Source organism: Eulemur rufifrons, chromosome 9 (assembly GCF_041146395.1).
Source record: "Eulemur rufifrons isolate Redbay chromosome 9, OSU_ERuf_1, whole genome shotgun sequence".
NCBI lineage: Eukaryota > Metazoa > Chordata > Mammalia > Primates > Lemuridae > Eulemur > Eulemur rufifrons.
In genome coordinates this window covers 51108214-51123080 of record NC_090991.1, presented here as the reverse complement: position 1 = coordinate 51123080, position 14867 = coordinate 51108214, and the positions used below count along the sequence as shown (strand labels likewise).

The 14867-nt window shown below is 60.4% G+C and overlaps 1 protein-coding gene across 2 annotated transcripts; it reads left to right on the top strand.

Moving 5' to 3' along the window:
* Positions 1 to 313: 313 nt before the first annotated feature.
* On the top strand, positions 314 to 13980 carry CASKIN2 (CASK interacting protein 2). Of its 2 annotated transcripts, none has more exons than XM_069482845.1 (20): positions 314 to 450; positions 1621 to 2117; positions 6983 to 7034; positions 7524 to 7621; positions 8065 to 8210; positions 8288 to 8383; positions 8469 to 8599; positions 8773 to 8881; positions 9251 to 9359; positions 9479 to 9573; positions 10033 to 10294; positions 10415 to 10536; positions 10628 to 10688; positions 10802 to 10893; positions 11029 to 11139; positions 11219 to 11320; positions 11445 to 11583; positions 11725 to 13218; positions 13309 to 13531; positions 13890 to 13980. In XM_069482845.1, the coding sequence occupies exons 2-20, from the start codon at positions 2024 to 2026 to the stop codon at positions 13978 to 13980; spliced, it is 3627 nt and encodes a 1208-aa protein (XP_069338946.1). In that variant the 5' UTR covers positions 314 to 450; positions 1621 to 2023. The 2 variants fall into 2 exon arrangements, with proteins under 2 accessions (XP_069338946.1, XP_069338947.1); XM_069482846.1 differs by having other exon boundaries at positions 330 to 450; positions 8773 to 8863.
* The last annotated feature ends 887 nt before the right edge of the window (positions 13981 to 14867 follow it).

The window sequence follows — 14867 nt, the reverse complement described above, 5'->3', positions numbered from 1 at the left end:
GCCAAATCCCTTCACATCACATCTTCTCTGCCACCCAGTCACACCCACGGTATCTCGCCCTTGAGTCTCGACTCCAGAGCCCCAGGTCGCCTCAGCTCCACAACCTGGACTGAGAGCGCGAACTCACACCCTCCACGCTCCGTTTCACCTGGGCGCATGCGCTGATCCGGCCCGCGCCCCCGGTCTGGACTGGCGCGGTAGGGGCGGGGCCCGTCGCGGTGGGGGCGGAGCCGCAGGCGCTGACTGACAGCCGGACTGCGCGGCCGGGACCGTCCCTTCTCTCCCGATCCGGCGGGAGGGAGGGGGGAGGGGCGGGATTTCCTGCGGGAGGCGCCGAGCCGGCCTTGGAAAAGGAGAAGGAGAAGGGGGTGGGGGACCGTGGGAGTCACCGTCCTGAGTGCCAGGGACCGAGCAGGGCCAGCCGGACCCCCGGCGGGACGGCCGGGCGAGGTGAGACTGCGGGACCTGAACTGGGGGTCAGCACCCTTAAGGGCGGGCACAAACTAACTTTTTTTGCGGGATTGGCGGGCGCCTCCATCTCTGCGCTCCTTCCGTCCTCCTCGCGCCCCCTTTTTCCTTCCTTCGCATCTGTACCTCCGGCGCTTGGCCCTCCGATTCCTCCTGCCGCTTTGTTCCCGGGTCGGCCTGGGCTGGGCTGGGCTGGGGGGTTGCGCGGCGCTGAAGGGGCATTCCGGGGGGCGGGGGAGCCAGTCCGACCCCAGGCGCTGCCAGGCGCGCCCCCCCTCGTGTCGGCCGCAGGCCATGAGGGGGAGTGCCCTCTGGGTTGAGCTTGGGACGTTTTGGGAGTGAGGGGTTCCCAGCCAGGGCCCCAGGCCTGTACGGGTCTCATGCCACAAGACTCTGGCAACAAATTCGCCGCCACCGAGGAACTGACGTAAGCTTTTCTGCAGTGAAGTCGAGGGTCTGGGCTTCAGGTTCAAGCTTCTCGGGGGGCCCGGGAGCCCCTTTTGTCAGCAATGCCCCAGCTCTGTCTCTGTTCTCTGCCCAGCTGCTCCACGCAAGGGGTGAGGATGGGTCAGGAACAGGTGCTGTAAAGCGTCCCTCTCCAGTAAGCAGAAATGGGGGTCCATAAGCTCCCCATTCCATGCCTTCAATCATAAAGAGCCCTGGGGCTAGGGCATCCAGCTAGTAAAGTAAAGCCGAGCTAGGGAGTAGTGTGGGGGCAGGCGCCTTTGACAGGGAGTGACCCCTGCCCGCCTGCCTGTGCCTGACCCTCCCAGGCCCAACCTCCTGGCCCGCCAGTTGTCTGTGGGTGTTGGAGCCTGGGGCTGTGGAGAACAGGGTGCTGGCCTGGCCTGCCCCAGTGTGTCGTGCTGCCAGGGCCCCTCCTGCCCAACGTGGAGGTGCTGCCAGGTGCCTTAGGGCCCCAGTGACTCAGCCTCCCCCTCCCAGAACACCACCTCCCCACTCCACAAACTCCTCTCTGCATGACGGCTTCCTCCCGACTTTGAGTGGCTCAGGCCCTCCCTTGACTCCCAGGGGCAGCTAGGGTGGCTTGGGGGCTCCCTGGAGCTCCTGTCCTGCTCGTCCTCTGCCCTACTGCTGAGACCCTTGCAGACTGTTGCCCAGGCTTCAACAGAGGCACTGTGCCTTTTCCAGACCCCTGAGACTTGTGTACCGCGGCTGCTTGAGGCCCAAGGGAATGCTGGCTGCTCTCTGGGTGGGCATTGGTGCTCCCCAGCCAAGCCGGGAAGATTGGCGTGCCCAGTCCCGGCCCATCCCGGGGCCGTCGGAAGCTGCAAGCTGATATCCGTCCAGATTTCCACGTAGCCTCCACCCCCTCAGAGACTGGCTTTCCTGCTTGTGGTGGCAGCTCACGGAGCACCTTGAGGGAATATCCATCAGCGCCTGACAAGGAGCCCATTGCCTGGGACACCAGACGTGCTCCCCCAGGACCAGGAGCTCTCCAGGGGGCTGTGGCATGGCGCCCTGACACCTTGGCTTGGACCAGTTTGCCTGCCTCTGCCCTGGACTCAACCCAGAGCCCGGCCCAAGGGCCAGGATGGGTCGTGAACAGGACCTGATCCTCGCTGTCAAGAACGGAGATGTAACTGGTGTGCAGAAACTGGTGGCTAAGGTCAAGGCTGCAAAAACAAGTGAGTACTTGGTGGGGTGACCATCCAGCCGAGGCCCTTCCCCGAGTGTTCAGACCATAGAGGCTTGGGGGAGGGGTTGTCATTGTGATATGCATACTCGAGGAGAGAGGACTGTCTTGTTCTGGACAAGAAGTGCCTCTGTGGGAAAGGCAGAGAAGTTGGGTCCCCTTACTGTGTGTCCTTAGGCAACTCACTTAACCTCTCTGGGCTGAAGTTTTCTTGGCTACAGAGTGAGAGGGTTTAAGTACGTTCATTCACGTTTTTATTGAGTGCGTATTTTGTGCCAGGCTCTGTTCTAAGCACTGGTCCTTAGCAGTGAACAAAACAGACCAAAATCCCTGCCCTCTTGGAGTTGCCTTGAGGCAGGTGGCTTTGCATGTGTTCTATGGAGTCAGGGGGTTTCTGGCAGTGGCTGGGAAAGACTGAATAGATAGAACACCATCCTCACCCCCAACCCCATACACACACGCTTCAACCACAGCATCTCTGTGTTTGTGCCTTATCTTACTGACACCCCATTAAGTTATCTTTTATAAAGAGAATTCTACTGCTTTAAAAAAAAGTTCAACACTATCTACTTGCTAAAACTCCTCTTCCCAGCTGGATGCAGTGGCTCACGCCTGTAATCCTAGCACTCTGGGAGGCTGGGGCGGGAGGATTGCTTGAGGTCAGGAGTTCAACACCAGCCTGAGCAAGAGTGAGACCTCGTCTCTACTAAAAACAGAAAAAAAATTAGCTGGGCAACTAAAAATAGAAAAAATTAGCTGGGTGTGGTGGAGCTCACCTGTAGTCCCAGCTACTCGGGAGGCTGAGGCAGGAGGATCGCTTGAGCCCAGGATTTTGAGGTTGCTGTGAGCTAAGCTGACGCCACGGCACTCTAGCCCAGGCAACAAAGTAAGACTCTATCTCAAAAAAATAAAAAATAAATAAATAAAATAAAACCCCCCTTCCCCTAACTGATCTGCATTTGCCCCTCGGGGATGTGTGGCCAAAGCTAATTTTCTAGAGGTTTCCACGTAGCCTAGGAGCTGTAGTCCTGACAGGGCTGTGGCGGCTCCATGCACAGCTGGCCACACCTGAGCCCATCTTTTGGGTCCCTCTGTGGTGAGACCCCCAGGGAGCCTAGACTTCTGGGTTGTCTTATCTCCATGAGATCCCAGCCCAGCAGGGGCAGGAGGTGGTTTCTACCATCAGAATGAGGCTGGAGGAGTTGTTTCCTGGATGGGAGGGTCTTTTCTGGAGTGCTGGGGTCTAGCCCCAAGACAGACCTTGGCCCTGTACACAGGAAGGAATCCCCCAGGGTACTCGAAGACCTTTATCCCCACCCACACCTATGTGACATTCCAGAAGGAAGGGTTTTTGCACACCATGGTGGGAGACCCAGGGCATGGAGAGATGGAGCAGTAGGGGGTGGTCTCTGTAGCCTGGGGAAGTGGACACCAGGGAAGGTGCTAAGAAGGTCCCAGGGGAGAGCCCTGAAGCCCAAGAGTGGGAGCCACTCCCACTACCCCATCTCCTCTGTGTTGTTTTTGGCAACCTGCCCAGTGGGGCCTTGATCAGGCCGCTGGCCTCACGGCCCTGGGGCCTCAAAGTGAGGCACTTGGGAGGGCAGGCGGGGGTGGGCGGTGGGGGGTGGGGGGGGCGGGGAACAGGTCTGGAGGCTGGTGGCGGGAACTTCACAGCTGGGCTCCTCAGCTCCAGGGTCCCCTGTGCCCAGTGGGAAACATCTGTGGGTGAACAGGTCCCTGCCTTGAGCCCCAAAGGGGAAAATACACCCTGCACAGGGTGCAGGTACAGGCAGTGTGACTAGGGCCTGGCACCGTGCCTCTCCTCCCAGTCCTTTGAGGAGCTGGAGAAGCTGGTGACAAAAGTGAGATCACAAGGTGACATTCACAAACCTTACAGTTTATGAAATGTTATGATCTCCTGACTTCCCTGGGAGATAAGTATTTCTATATCTGTTCTACAGATAAGGAAAGTGACGCTCAGAGAGGGTTAGTGACTTGCCCAAAGTCACATAGCCATTGTGTGGCAGATCAGAAGCAAAGCTGTGACCTGTGCTCCACACTTGGCTGCCCCCAAAATTACCCTGAGATTACCTAGGTCAGAATTACCTAGGGATTGTTCTTTTATTTTTTATTTGTTGATTTATTTTTAAGAGACATGGTCTTGGCCGGGCGCGGTGGCTCACGCCTGTAATCCTAGCACTCTGGGAGGCCGAGGTGGGCGGATCGTTTGAGCTCAGGAGTTTGAGACCAGCCTGAGCAAGAGTGAGACCCCATCTCTACTAAAAATAGAAAGAAATTATATGGACAGCTAAAAATATATATAGAAAAAATTAGCCGGGCATGGTGGTGCATGCCTGTAGTCCCAGCTACTCGGGAGGCTGAGACAGGAGGATCGCTTGAGCTCAGGAGTTTGAGGTTGCTGTGAGCTAGGCTGACGCCACGGCACTCACTCTAGCCTGGGCAACAGAGTGAGACTCTGTCTCAAAAAAAAAAAAAAAAAAAAAAAAAAGAGACATGGTCTTACTATGTTGCCCAGGCTGGTCTCAAAGTCCTGGGCTCAAGCGATCCTCCCGCCTTGGCCTCCCAAGTCGCTGGGACTCCAGGCATGCACTGCTGCACCCACCTGGCCATTGTTCTAAAAGTTCAGACTCCCTGGACTCCCCCCAGAATTAGAATCAATCACAGAGGGCCTGGGACGCTGCAAATTAGAATGTTCTCCAGGTGATTCTAATGCAGTTCCCAGAAGTGGGGCTGGGAACTCCTCCATACCACAGAGAGGCAGCGGAAACTGCTGGAAGGGAGGTGTCAGGACTCCCCTTTTTCCTTTGGGGAGGGTAGCTGGAGCTTCTTGCTATCCAAAAAGAGAGCAGAGGGGAGGCAGGTGCTCTCTCAGCCTCCTCCATTTGATGTCTGCTGGCATTCCCTGCCCCCCTCCCAGGTCCTCTTTGGGGAGCAGGTGGTGGGAGGAAGGGGTGCGGCAGCCCTGCCCTGCCCCGGCCCCTCCCTCTTCCCCGCTCCCTTTCCCCGAGCAGTCTCCTTCTTTGGCCAGAGGAAATAGAGTGGGCTGGGGTGGCCGGCTGAGCTCACATCCTGTGCCCTAGAGCCTAAGTCAGGAGTGACCCTTCCACCCCCAGCGCCAGGCCCAGGAGGAAGGTTATGCTGTAGCAGAAGTGCCTGGAACCACTGCCAGGAACCAGGACCTCCACCCTCCTGCCGAGGTCCCCAGCCCAGTCACTCTGAACCTCTCCCCCACTGCCTTTCCGGCCATTGTTCTGGAAATAACGGAGCCGCCCAGGCCTATGCCTGTTCCTGTCCCTCCCTGGAGGGGCTGCATCCCGACACCCAGCTGCCCCATCCCAAACTGTCCAGGCTGGTGGAAGGGTGGGTGGGATGAAGGACTTTCTTAGTCTCTTCCCTGCTGACCTCGTCTTTACTGAGGCTCAGAGAGGTACCACAACTGGCCAAGGTCACACAGCCAGAGAGGCAGAGTGAGCATTTGCATCATGCATTTCCTCCTTCTAGGGCCCCTGTTCTTTCCACTGCCCCAAATGGTTCTGTGTGACAAGGACTTTCCAAGAGGGCTGGAGAGAAACTGGGAGGTGTGTGTTTCTTCCCAGTGGCCCCAACAGCATCAGCTCATCTGTCCCTCCTTGGCTCTGTATTTGCCTTTTTTGCGTAGTGTCCTTTGGCTCCCCGTCTCATGTTCCCCATTGCGGGGTTGGTCCCTCCCTGCTGGAATGAGGCTCTGTCTTGCCCAGGCTACCGCGATATTCAGGGGCCCACCAGAGCCTGGGGGGCAGGCCTGGGCCAGCATGCTTGGCGCTGTGCCCAGCCTGGGTCGAGCCAGGCCCCCTCCTTCCCAGCAGGGGTGGGTTCCAGCGGGAAGCAGGGGCCGCAAAGACAGGCCTTCCCCTTCCCCTCCCCATTGCTTCAAGGACCGCCCCCACCAGTGCCCGGGCTCGCGCAGGGAGCACACCTGCATAAACCCTGCCCCTGAGAGGGGTGCCACCAGCCAGCAGAGGCACGTGCCCAGGGCACGGACAGCTCAGCTCATAGCCTGTGGGTGCAGAGCCCGCAGTTACTCCTCAGGCAGGCTGAGAACCCGCCGAGATCCAGGGGGAGAGTGGGGGACTGTGCCAGCTGTTGTTGGAGGGAAGACATCATGATAGTATTGGCCAACACATAAGGAGGGCTAGGTGGTGACAGCTCCCATCTTTGCATGCTGACAAGGTCGAGCACTGTACTCACAGCCTCTGTGGGCAGGTTCTGTGATCAACCCATTTTATAGATGAGGACACTGAGCCTGAGAGGTTAAATGATCTGCTCAAGGCCACACAGCTGGCACCTGGCAGAGCCAGAGTGAGGTGTAGGTCTGTCTGATGCCACCTTCCCCACCATGTTCCACTGAGGGATGCCCCACCAGGGCTGGCACTGTGGCCCTTCAGTCGGCATAAGTCCTCCTCTTGAATACCTAGTGCCTCCTCCTTTCTCTTCACCCTGCTGGGCCCAGTAGGACAATGTGACTTGCTCCCTGGCCCTTTCAGGCAGGAATGCTAACCATGCGCTCCGTGGGCCTGTCCGCTGAGGGCACATCATGCCAGACCCCCCCCTTTGGCTCTATAAACAAGCGAGGCCGGGGCCCGGGAAGCCAGGCCACTGCTGCAGCAGCTCCCTGCCTTCAAGCTGACAGGCCGGTGGGCCAGGGTAGGAGCCACAGGGACAGGACCGGTTAAAGGCCATGGGGCAGGTGCTTTCCTGCACACCAAGAGGTCAGCAGGCTTTGAGAGATGGGGGGAGGGAACGCTGGGTGAGAACAAGTCACCTGATGTGCCTGTTGCCTCCTGCCCTGACCCCCAGAACTCCTGGGCTCCACGAAGAGGCTGAACGTCAACTACCAGGATGCCGACGGGTGAGTGGAACCCTGGGGAGGGGCCAGGGGAAAGGCCCGAGGCCCAGAACCCCTTCTCTCAGACTTGGCCCTGAAGTGTATTTGCTGAGAGCTCTGGGTCCTGCCCACCTTCCTGCCTGTGGACTTACCCTGAGTGGGGGGTGGGGAGGGGGGCCCTGGTGCCTCTCCTAGGGGCCTTCTTGGGTCAGATTCCTGCTGGGCCCCCTTTTCTCCCTGAAGGGTAGGAACCCTCGGGCTCCTGCTCCCACGGCCCCCTCCCCTGGGCCGGCTCGGGGGGAGGCCAGACAAACAGGCCTCTCAGCCCAGACACTGGGCCCTTTCATGCTGTGGCCCGGCTGCCGCGCTCCCACGGCAGGGCTGGCAGGGGTGGGGAGGGGGGCGAGTAGCCCATCCCTGCCAGCCCCCAGGAAGGGTGCGAGTGTGGAAGACCAGGGTTTGGGGGTGGGGGACCGTTCACTGATACCCCCTACTTTGTGTCCCCGACACCAGATTCTCTGCTCTCCACCATGCTGCCTTGGGGGGCAGCCTGGAGCTCATAGCCTTGCTGCTGGAGGCACAGGCCACCGTTGACATCAAGGACAGCAATGGTGAGACCCCAGTGGGCCCCCTGCCCAGGCAGGTAGAGGCCCTGCCCAGACCCTGTGATCAGAGCTCACTCCTGTTACAAGGTAGCAGTGCTGACAGATGTCTGTGTAGCTTCTCTGGGCTTGTAGGTGGCTTTTCCCTCTCTAATTTCGTAGCCTTCTGGGATGGGGGTAGTGCTATTGTCCCGTTATTCAGATGGAGAGTTGGAAGCTCACAGAGGTTACTTACATCGCTGTCCTAGGGTCACCAGATTATCCATGGCTGGCACAGTGGGACTCTGGCTTTAGCCCCGTATAGCCAGACCGCTTCCTGACCACACCTGGGCGAGCCCAGAGTCACATACCCTCAGGCTGTCTGTCCTCTCAGCTGTGGCTCTGTGCTCTGCTCAGTCCCCCACTTAACACCATCCCAGAACCTCTCTCAGAAGCCCCTTCCCTCCTGCCAGGCATGCGCCCACTGCACTACGCGGCCTGGCAGGGCCGGCTGGAGCCGGTGAGGCTGCTGCTGCGGGCCTCTGCAGCCGTCAATGCCGCCTCGCTGGACGGGCAGATCCCTCTGCACCTGGCTGCGCAGTACGGACACTACGAGGTGGTATGTGAGCCTGCCCACGGGGACCTGGGGGCAGGTGCCGGGCAGGCCAGGCCCTCACTCGGTTCCCCCCACCCCAGTCAGAAATGCTCCTCCAGCATCAGTCCAACCCGTGCCTGGTCAACAAGGCCAAGAAGACGCCACTAGATCTGGCCTGTGAATTTGGGAGGCTCAAGGTGAGGCCCACAGCCCTGGGGTGCTGGGTCCTGGACGTCTATGGGGTCGCGGGAGGAGACCCTAACTGGGTGCTGGGTGCTGCAGGTGGCCCAGCTGCTTCTGAATAGCCACTTGTGTGTGGCGCTGCTGGAGGGTGAGGCCAAGGACCCATGTGACCCTAACTACACCACACCCCTGCACTTGGCTGCCAAGAATGGCCACAGAGAAGTCATCAGGTATCCCTGGTGTCCCCCTACTTCCTCATCCCCTTTGTGGGGGACTGTCAGTGCCCCTCGGCACTCTCCCCTGCCACCCTCTTCACCCTTGCTCCCAGCCCCCCAGCCCCTGGCAGGCACCTTTCCCTCCTGCCCCAGCCCCCACGACCCCACGACCCCTTCTCCTGCCACAGGCAGCTCCTGAGAGCCGGGATTGAGATCAACCGCCAGACCAAGACAGGCACGGCACTCCACGAGGCCGCGCTGTATGGCAAGACCGAGGTGGTACGGCTGCTCCTGGAGGTGGGTGTGGGCACTTGGTCACCCCACAGGTGTACACGGGAGCCTCTGCTGTGTGCCCCGACCGGCTAGGGAGGCGCGGGAGGGAGGACTGTACCACTCGCATGGTTTTTGCATGGGTGTTGGAGAAGGGGCCTGACTTCCTTTTGAGTGGTGCCAAGGCCGTGTGGCTTCAGAGCAGACCAACCTGGTTTGAACCTCAGGTCTGCCTCTTACTAGCTGAGTGACCTAGAGCTCATCCTTGACCTGGTCCCTGGGCTTCCATTTCTTCAGTTGTAAAATCTGAAAATGATAATAGTACCTACCTCCTGGGTAGTTGAAAGACGATAGGCAGAGTGCTCAGTGCATGCTCAGGCGGCACTGTGCACCCAGGGAGGAGTGGACGTGAACATCCGGAACACGTATAACCAGACGGCACTGGACATCGTGAATCAGTTCACCACCTCCCAGGCCAGCCGGGAAATCAAGCAGCTACTGCGAGGTGAGTGCAGGGGAGGAGACCCCTCCTGGGGGCCTGGAGGCGCTCCAGTAGGTACCCGGATGTGGAGGGGAGGGTTGGGTAGAGGACCCTTAGGTGACACCTGCCCACCCTTCTCTTAGAGGCCTCAGGGATCCTGAAGGTGCGAGCGCTCAAGGATTTCTGGAATCTTCATGATCCCACTGCTCTCAATGTCCGGGCAGGGGATGTCATCACGGTGAGGGACCCGTGCCGGCATTCCTTTGCCGATACAAATGATTGCTGTTACTTACTTGGGCACCTACTGTGTTGTCAGGCCCTGGGCTAAGGTCTTTGTATGCACTCTCATTTAATTCTTTCCAAAATCTGAGAAGGTAGTGCTATTACCAATTCTGTTTTAGAAATGACAAAGTTGAGAAGTTAAACTAAAGTTAGAGAAATGAAAGTGACTTGGCCAAGGTCTCACGGCTAGCAAGTAGCGGAGCTGGGGTTTGACTACAGGCTGGCCCTGGAGGCACAGTAGGGACTGTGGTGGATACTGGCAACAGGGGCAGAACTTGGGCCAGTTTGGGCATCAGAGGCCAGCTGCTTGGAGATAGGGGAGAGCTGGACCAGAGCTGCTGGCCTGGCTGCAGGGACAGCTGCTTGCCCCTTGCTTAGTGCTGGGAGTGACCATCCCCTCCCCACCCCATTGCAGGTGCTTGAGCAACACCCCGATGGCCGCTGGAAGGGCCACATCCATGAGAGCCAAAGGGGCACAGACCGTGTGGGCTACTTTCCCCCAGGCATCGTCGAGGTGGTCAGTAAGCGAGTGGGCGTCTCTGTGCCCCGCCTCCCCTCTGTGCCCACCCCTCTGCGTCCAGGCTTCTCCCGGACACCACAGCCTCCTGCCGAAGACCCCCTGCACCCTCTTACCTATGGCCAGCTCCCTCGGATGGGCCTTAGCCCAGACAGCCCAGGTACATCCTCCCAGAGTACAGCGCTGGGCACTGGTGTGGGCGTCAGGCTTGGGTAAGCTGCCAGTCAGCTGTTGGCAGTGCCACCTGGGGCTCTGACCCCTTTGCTTCTGCCCCCTGCAGCAGGTGACAGGAATAGCGTGGGCAGTGAGGGCAGTGTGGGCAGCATCCGCAGCGCTGGCAGCGGACAGAGTTCTGAGGGCACCAATGGCCACAGCACTGGCCTTCTGATTGAGAATGCCCAGGTAGGAAGGAGGGGACACTGGTTCCAGGGCAGGGCCCAACGCCCACTTGCCAGTTCCCCAAATGCTAAGTTGCCTCCTTCCTCCTCTCCAGCCACTGCCCTCTGCCGGGGAGGACCATGTACTGCCAGGACTGCACCCCCCGTCCCTGGCAGGTAGGAAGGGTAACTAGAACCTGGGCTGCTAGGAGAGGTGCAGGTGGGGAGGCTGAGGGCTTGGCACCCCTTCCTCCTGCCACTTCCAATTCCATTTCTGTCCCCCCTCGAAGACAACCTGAGCCACCGCCCTCTGGCCAACTACCGCTCTGGGGAGCAGATCTTCACCCAGGACGTGAGGCCAGAACAGCTGCTGGAGGGGAAGGTGTGACCTGCACTGGGGAGTGCGCTCTGGGCCTCAGGGGAGACTGGAGGGCCTTTGTATGGACTGAAGTCCCTGGGGGAGGCAGGGGCTTTGGCTCAGCTCATGCTAAGTCTGCCTGCTTTCCTCCCCCACCAGGATGCACAAGCCATTCATAACTGGCTGAGCGAGTTCCAGCTGGAGGGCTACACTGCCCACTTTCTGCAGGCTGGCTATGACGTGCCAACCATCAGTCGCATGACGCCTGAGGTAGGTGCTACAGCTGGGGAGGACAGGGAGGGCCCAGTGGGCAGAGGAGGGGCCCTAATGGCCAGACTCTGTGTGGCAGGACCTGACAGCCATTGGGGTGACCAAGCCTGGGCACAGGAAGAAGATCGCCTCGGAAATCGCTCAGCTCAGTATCGCTGAGTGGCTGCCCAGCTACATCCCAGTGAGTAGGTGGCCGGTGGTGGCACGGACTCTCGCCCTCAGCTGTGCTGTGTGGTGTCTTTCCCTTTCTGGCCTGGGGGCAGAGGATGGCAGGGAGCCAGTTCTCAATGCTGGCACTCTTCCAGACGGACTTGCTGGAATGGCTGTGTGCGCTGGGGCTGCCACAGTATCACAAACAGCTGGTGAGCAGTGGCTACGACTCCATGGGGCTGGTGGCCGACCTCACCTGGGAGGAGCTGCAGGAGATCGGTGTCAACAAGCTTGGTGAGCCTGCCTGGAGGCTTTGTGGCTGGGCCTCACATGCCTCCGGGGATCTCCAAGAGAAGAGAGAGTGGGGTCCAGTGGTGACCTGGGTGACCCTTTCCAGGCCTAGCTAACCTTGCTGCTTCCATCCACCCCTCTCAGGGCATCAGAAGAAGCTCATGCTGGGGGTGAAGCGGCTGGCGGAGCTTCGGCGGGGCCTGCTGCAGGGGGAGGCCCTAGGTGAAGGCGGCCGCCAGCTGGCCAGGGGTCCAGAGCTGATGGCCATCGAGGGGCTGGAGAATGGGGAGGCTCCAGCTGCAGCTGGCCCACGTCTCCGGACCTTTCAGGGCAGCGAGCTGAGCCCAGAGCTACAGGCAGCCATGGCAGGGGGTGGCCCTGAGCCACTCCCCCTGCCCCCTGCCCGCTCCCCCAGCCAGGAGAGCATCGGGGCACGCTCACGGGGGTCTGGTCACTCGCAGGAACAGCCTGCTCCCCAGCCCAATGGTGGAGACTCCAGCACCCCACAGGAGAGGAACCTTCCAGAGGGCACAGAGCGGCCCCCCAAGCTTTGTTCCCCACTTCCAGGCCAAGGACCTCCCCCTTATGTTTTTATGTACCCCCAGGGCTCACCCTCCAGCCCAGCCCCAGGGCCATCTGGTGCGCCCCGGGCCTTCTCCTACTTGGCCGGCCCCCCTGCCACCCCTCCCACCCTTCCAGACCCGCCTCGGCCCAAGCGCCGGTCCCACAGCCTGAGCCGCTCAGGCCCCACCGAGGGGGAAGGTGAGGGAGAAGCCGAAGGGCCAGTGGGCAGCACCTTGGGCAGTTATGCCACCCTTACCCGGCGACCGGGACGCAGTGCCCTCGCCCGGACCAGTCCTAGCCCGACCCCAACTCGAGGGGCTCCCCGCAGCCAGTCCTTTGCCCTTCGGGCCCGACGCAAAGGCCCCCCGCCCCCACCCCCCAAGCGCCTCAGCTCTGTCTCTGGCCCCACCCCGGAGCCACCTACACTCGATGGGAGCCCAGGGACCAAGGATGCGGCTGCAGGGCCTCGAAGACGAACACTGAGTGAACCAACTGGCCCCACTGAGCCCCCTGGCCCGCCTGCCCCCGCTGGCCCGGTGTCAGACACGGAGGAGGAGGAGGAGCCAGGCCCTGAGGGGACACCCCCATCTCGGGGCAGCTCAGGGGAAGGGCTGCCGTTTGCAGAGGAGGGGAACCTGACCATCAAACAGCGGCCGAAGCCAGCTGGCCCCCCACCCCGGGAGACGCCTGTGACACCCAGCCTGGATTTCAACCTCACAGAGTCAGACACTGTCAAGCGCAGGCCCAAATGCCGGGAGAGAGAGCCGCTGCAAACAGCACTGCTGGCCTTCGGAGTGGCCAGCGCCACACCTGGCCCCACTGTCCCCCTGGCCTCCCAGGCTCCCAGCGAATCCCCTTCCTCTGCTTCTCCCAGTCCTCCCCAGCCCAAGCCCAGCAACCTTCCACCTCAAGGAGCTGTGGCCCCCCATCCTCCCAGCCCCACAATGCAGCCCCCCATGCCCCCCATGCCCCTCTGCCCTGGGCCAGGTCTGGAAAACTCAGCAGGCAGTCGGTGGAATGGGGAGACGGAGCCCCCGGCTGCCCCCGCTGCCTTCATCAAGGTGCCTGGCACAGGTGAGGGCCCAGGCCTGCAGGGAGGGGGCACCGTCTGCAGGGTTATGTCCGGCCCAGCAGAGTCCCAAGCTGACCTTTTTGTCTCTGCAGGAACAACCCCGAAGCCCGTGTCTGTGGCCTGTACCCAGCTGGCTTTTTCTGGCCCTAAGCTGGCTCCCCGGCTCGGACCCCGCCCAGTGCCTCCTCCGAGGCCGGAGAGCGCTGGGGCTGTGGGCCCAGGCCGGGCTCAGCAGAGACTGGAACAGACCAGCTCATCCCTGGCAGCTGCACTGAGGGCTGCGGAGAAGAGCATTGGTGCCGAGGACCGAGACGGGTGAGGGGGCTGGGTGGGGAGGAAGAGAAGGCCGGGTGTAGGAATAGCTCGCAAGGCTCCTGGGGATGTTGGAGGGGACACTGAAGGCAGAGCCTTGGGCTAGGGAGGACCCCAGGTGCTGGAGGCACCCAAATCTGACCTTGAGAGAATCCCAGTGACTGCCATTTAGAGGCATGTGAACGCGTCCATAAGGGACGGTAACTCCCTTGGGAGGTTTTGAAAGTAAGAGAAGATGGCACAAAGTATTTGGCACCAACACAGGGGCTCGGTGACAGCTCCCTTCCCCAGGGCCAGCAGGGTGTGGGCCCCGAGCTGATCAGAGCTGATCTGATCTGATCGAGTCCTTCCCCTGCTGCAGCACCCCCGGCACCTCCACCAAGCATATTCTGGATGACATCAGCACCATGTTTGACGCCCTGGCTGACCAGCTGGACGCCATGCTGGATTGAGCTACATGTCCTATGGCCCTTCGGCAGTGCCCACTGCCCTTGCTCCGGCGCGGAAGAAACCCCTGCCACCCTGGGGACAGGCAGAGGGCTGGTCCAGCTGGAGTGCCCCTCCCTAGCAGGGCTCCTTCCTGCTGCTCCAAGCCAGTGGCTGTCAGCACCACAGTTCTTGTGGGGCAGCCCCATGGCGAGAGCTGAGGGGACTTGTCAGAACCTGACTAGCTGAGGGGACTCTGCTGCGCCTCAGGCAAAGGCCTCCCCAGTGTGTGATCTGACCGACAGCCCTGCCCCCTGCACAGGGACCCTGGTAAGAGCTTTCTCCTCAAGAAGGAGGAGGGAGTAGCAGGGCTTCTAGGGTGCTTCCTCTGTGCCCCCCGACCTGTGTCTCAAGTCCCTGTGCCAAGGGAATGCCTCTTGCCACCTGCCGTGCTGTCCTGGCGCTGAGGCTGGAGGAGGCAGTGTGTGGCCCCCTCCCCGCAGGTGTACATAGGACGTGTAGATACGCGGCAGGGGCTGTACCCAGGCCAGCTCCTGCCCCTGCCTTCCCTCACTGTAGGCAGAGGTGGCAGGGGGAGGAGGCAGTGGGATTAACAGATCCCCAAAGTCCAAACTTTTTCAATTGTAAATGTTATTTTTTAAGCAGAGAGAAATGCATATATTATAAATGGAATTTATTCTATCTATTAACTGCCTGAGAGGGCGCAGTGGGGGGAGTTCGGACCACAGCAGGAGTGCCCACTGCCCACCTCAGGGCTGGAAGCCTGACCTGGTTGGCCCAGGCCTCAGCCCTGTAACCATTAATCTCTTCCCCCAACTAACACCAATGAAAGTGTCATTCCATACAACTCGGCTGTGTGTTTGCATCTGTGACATGGACCCCTGAGCTCGGG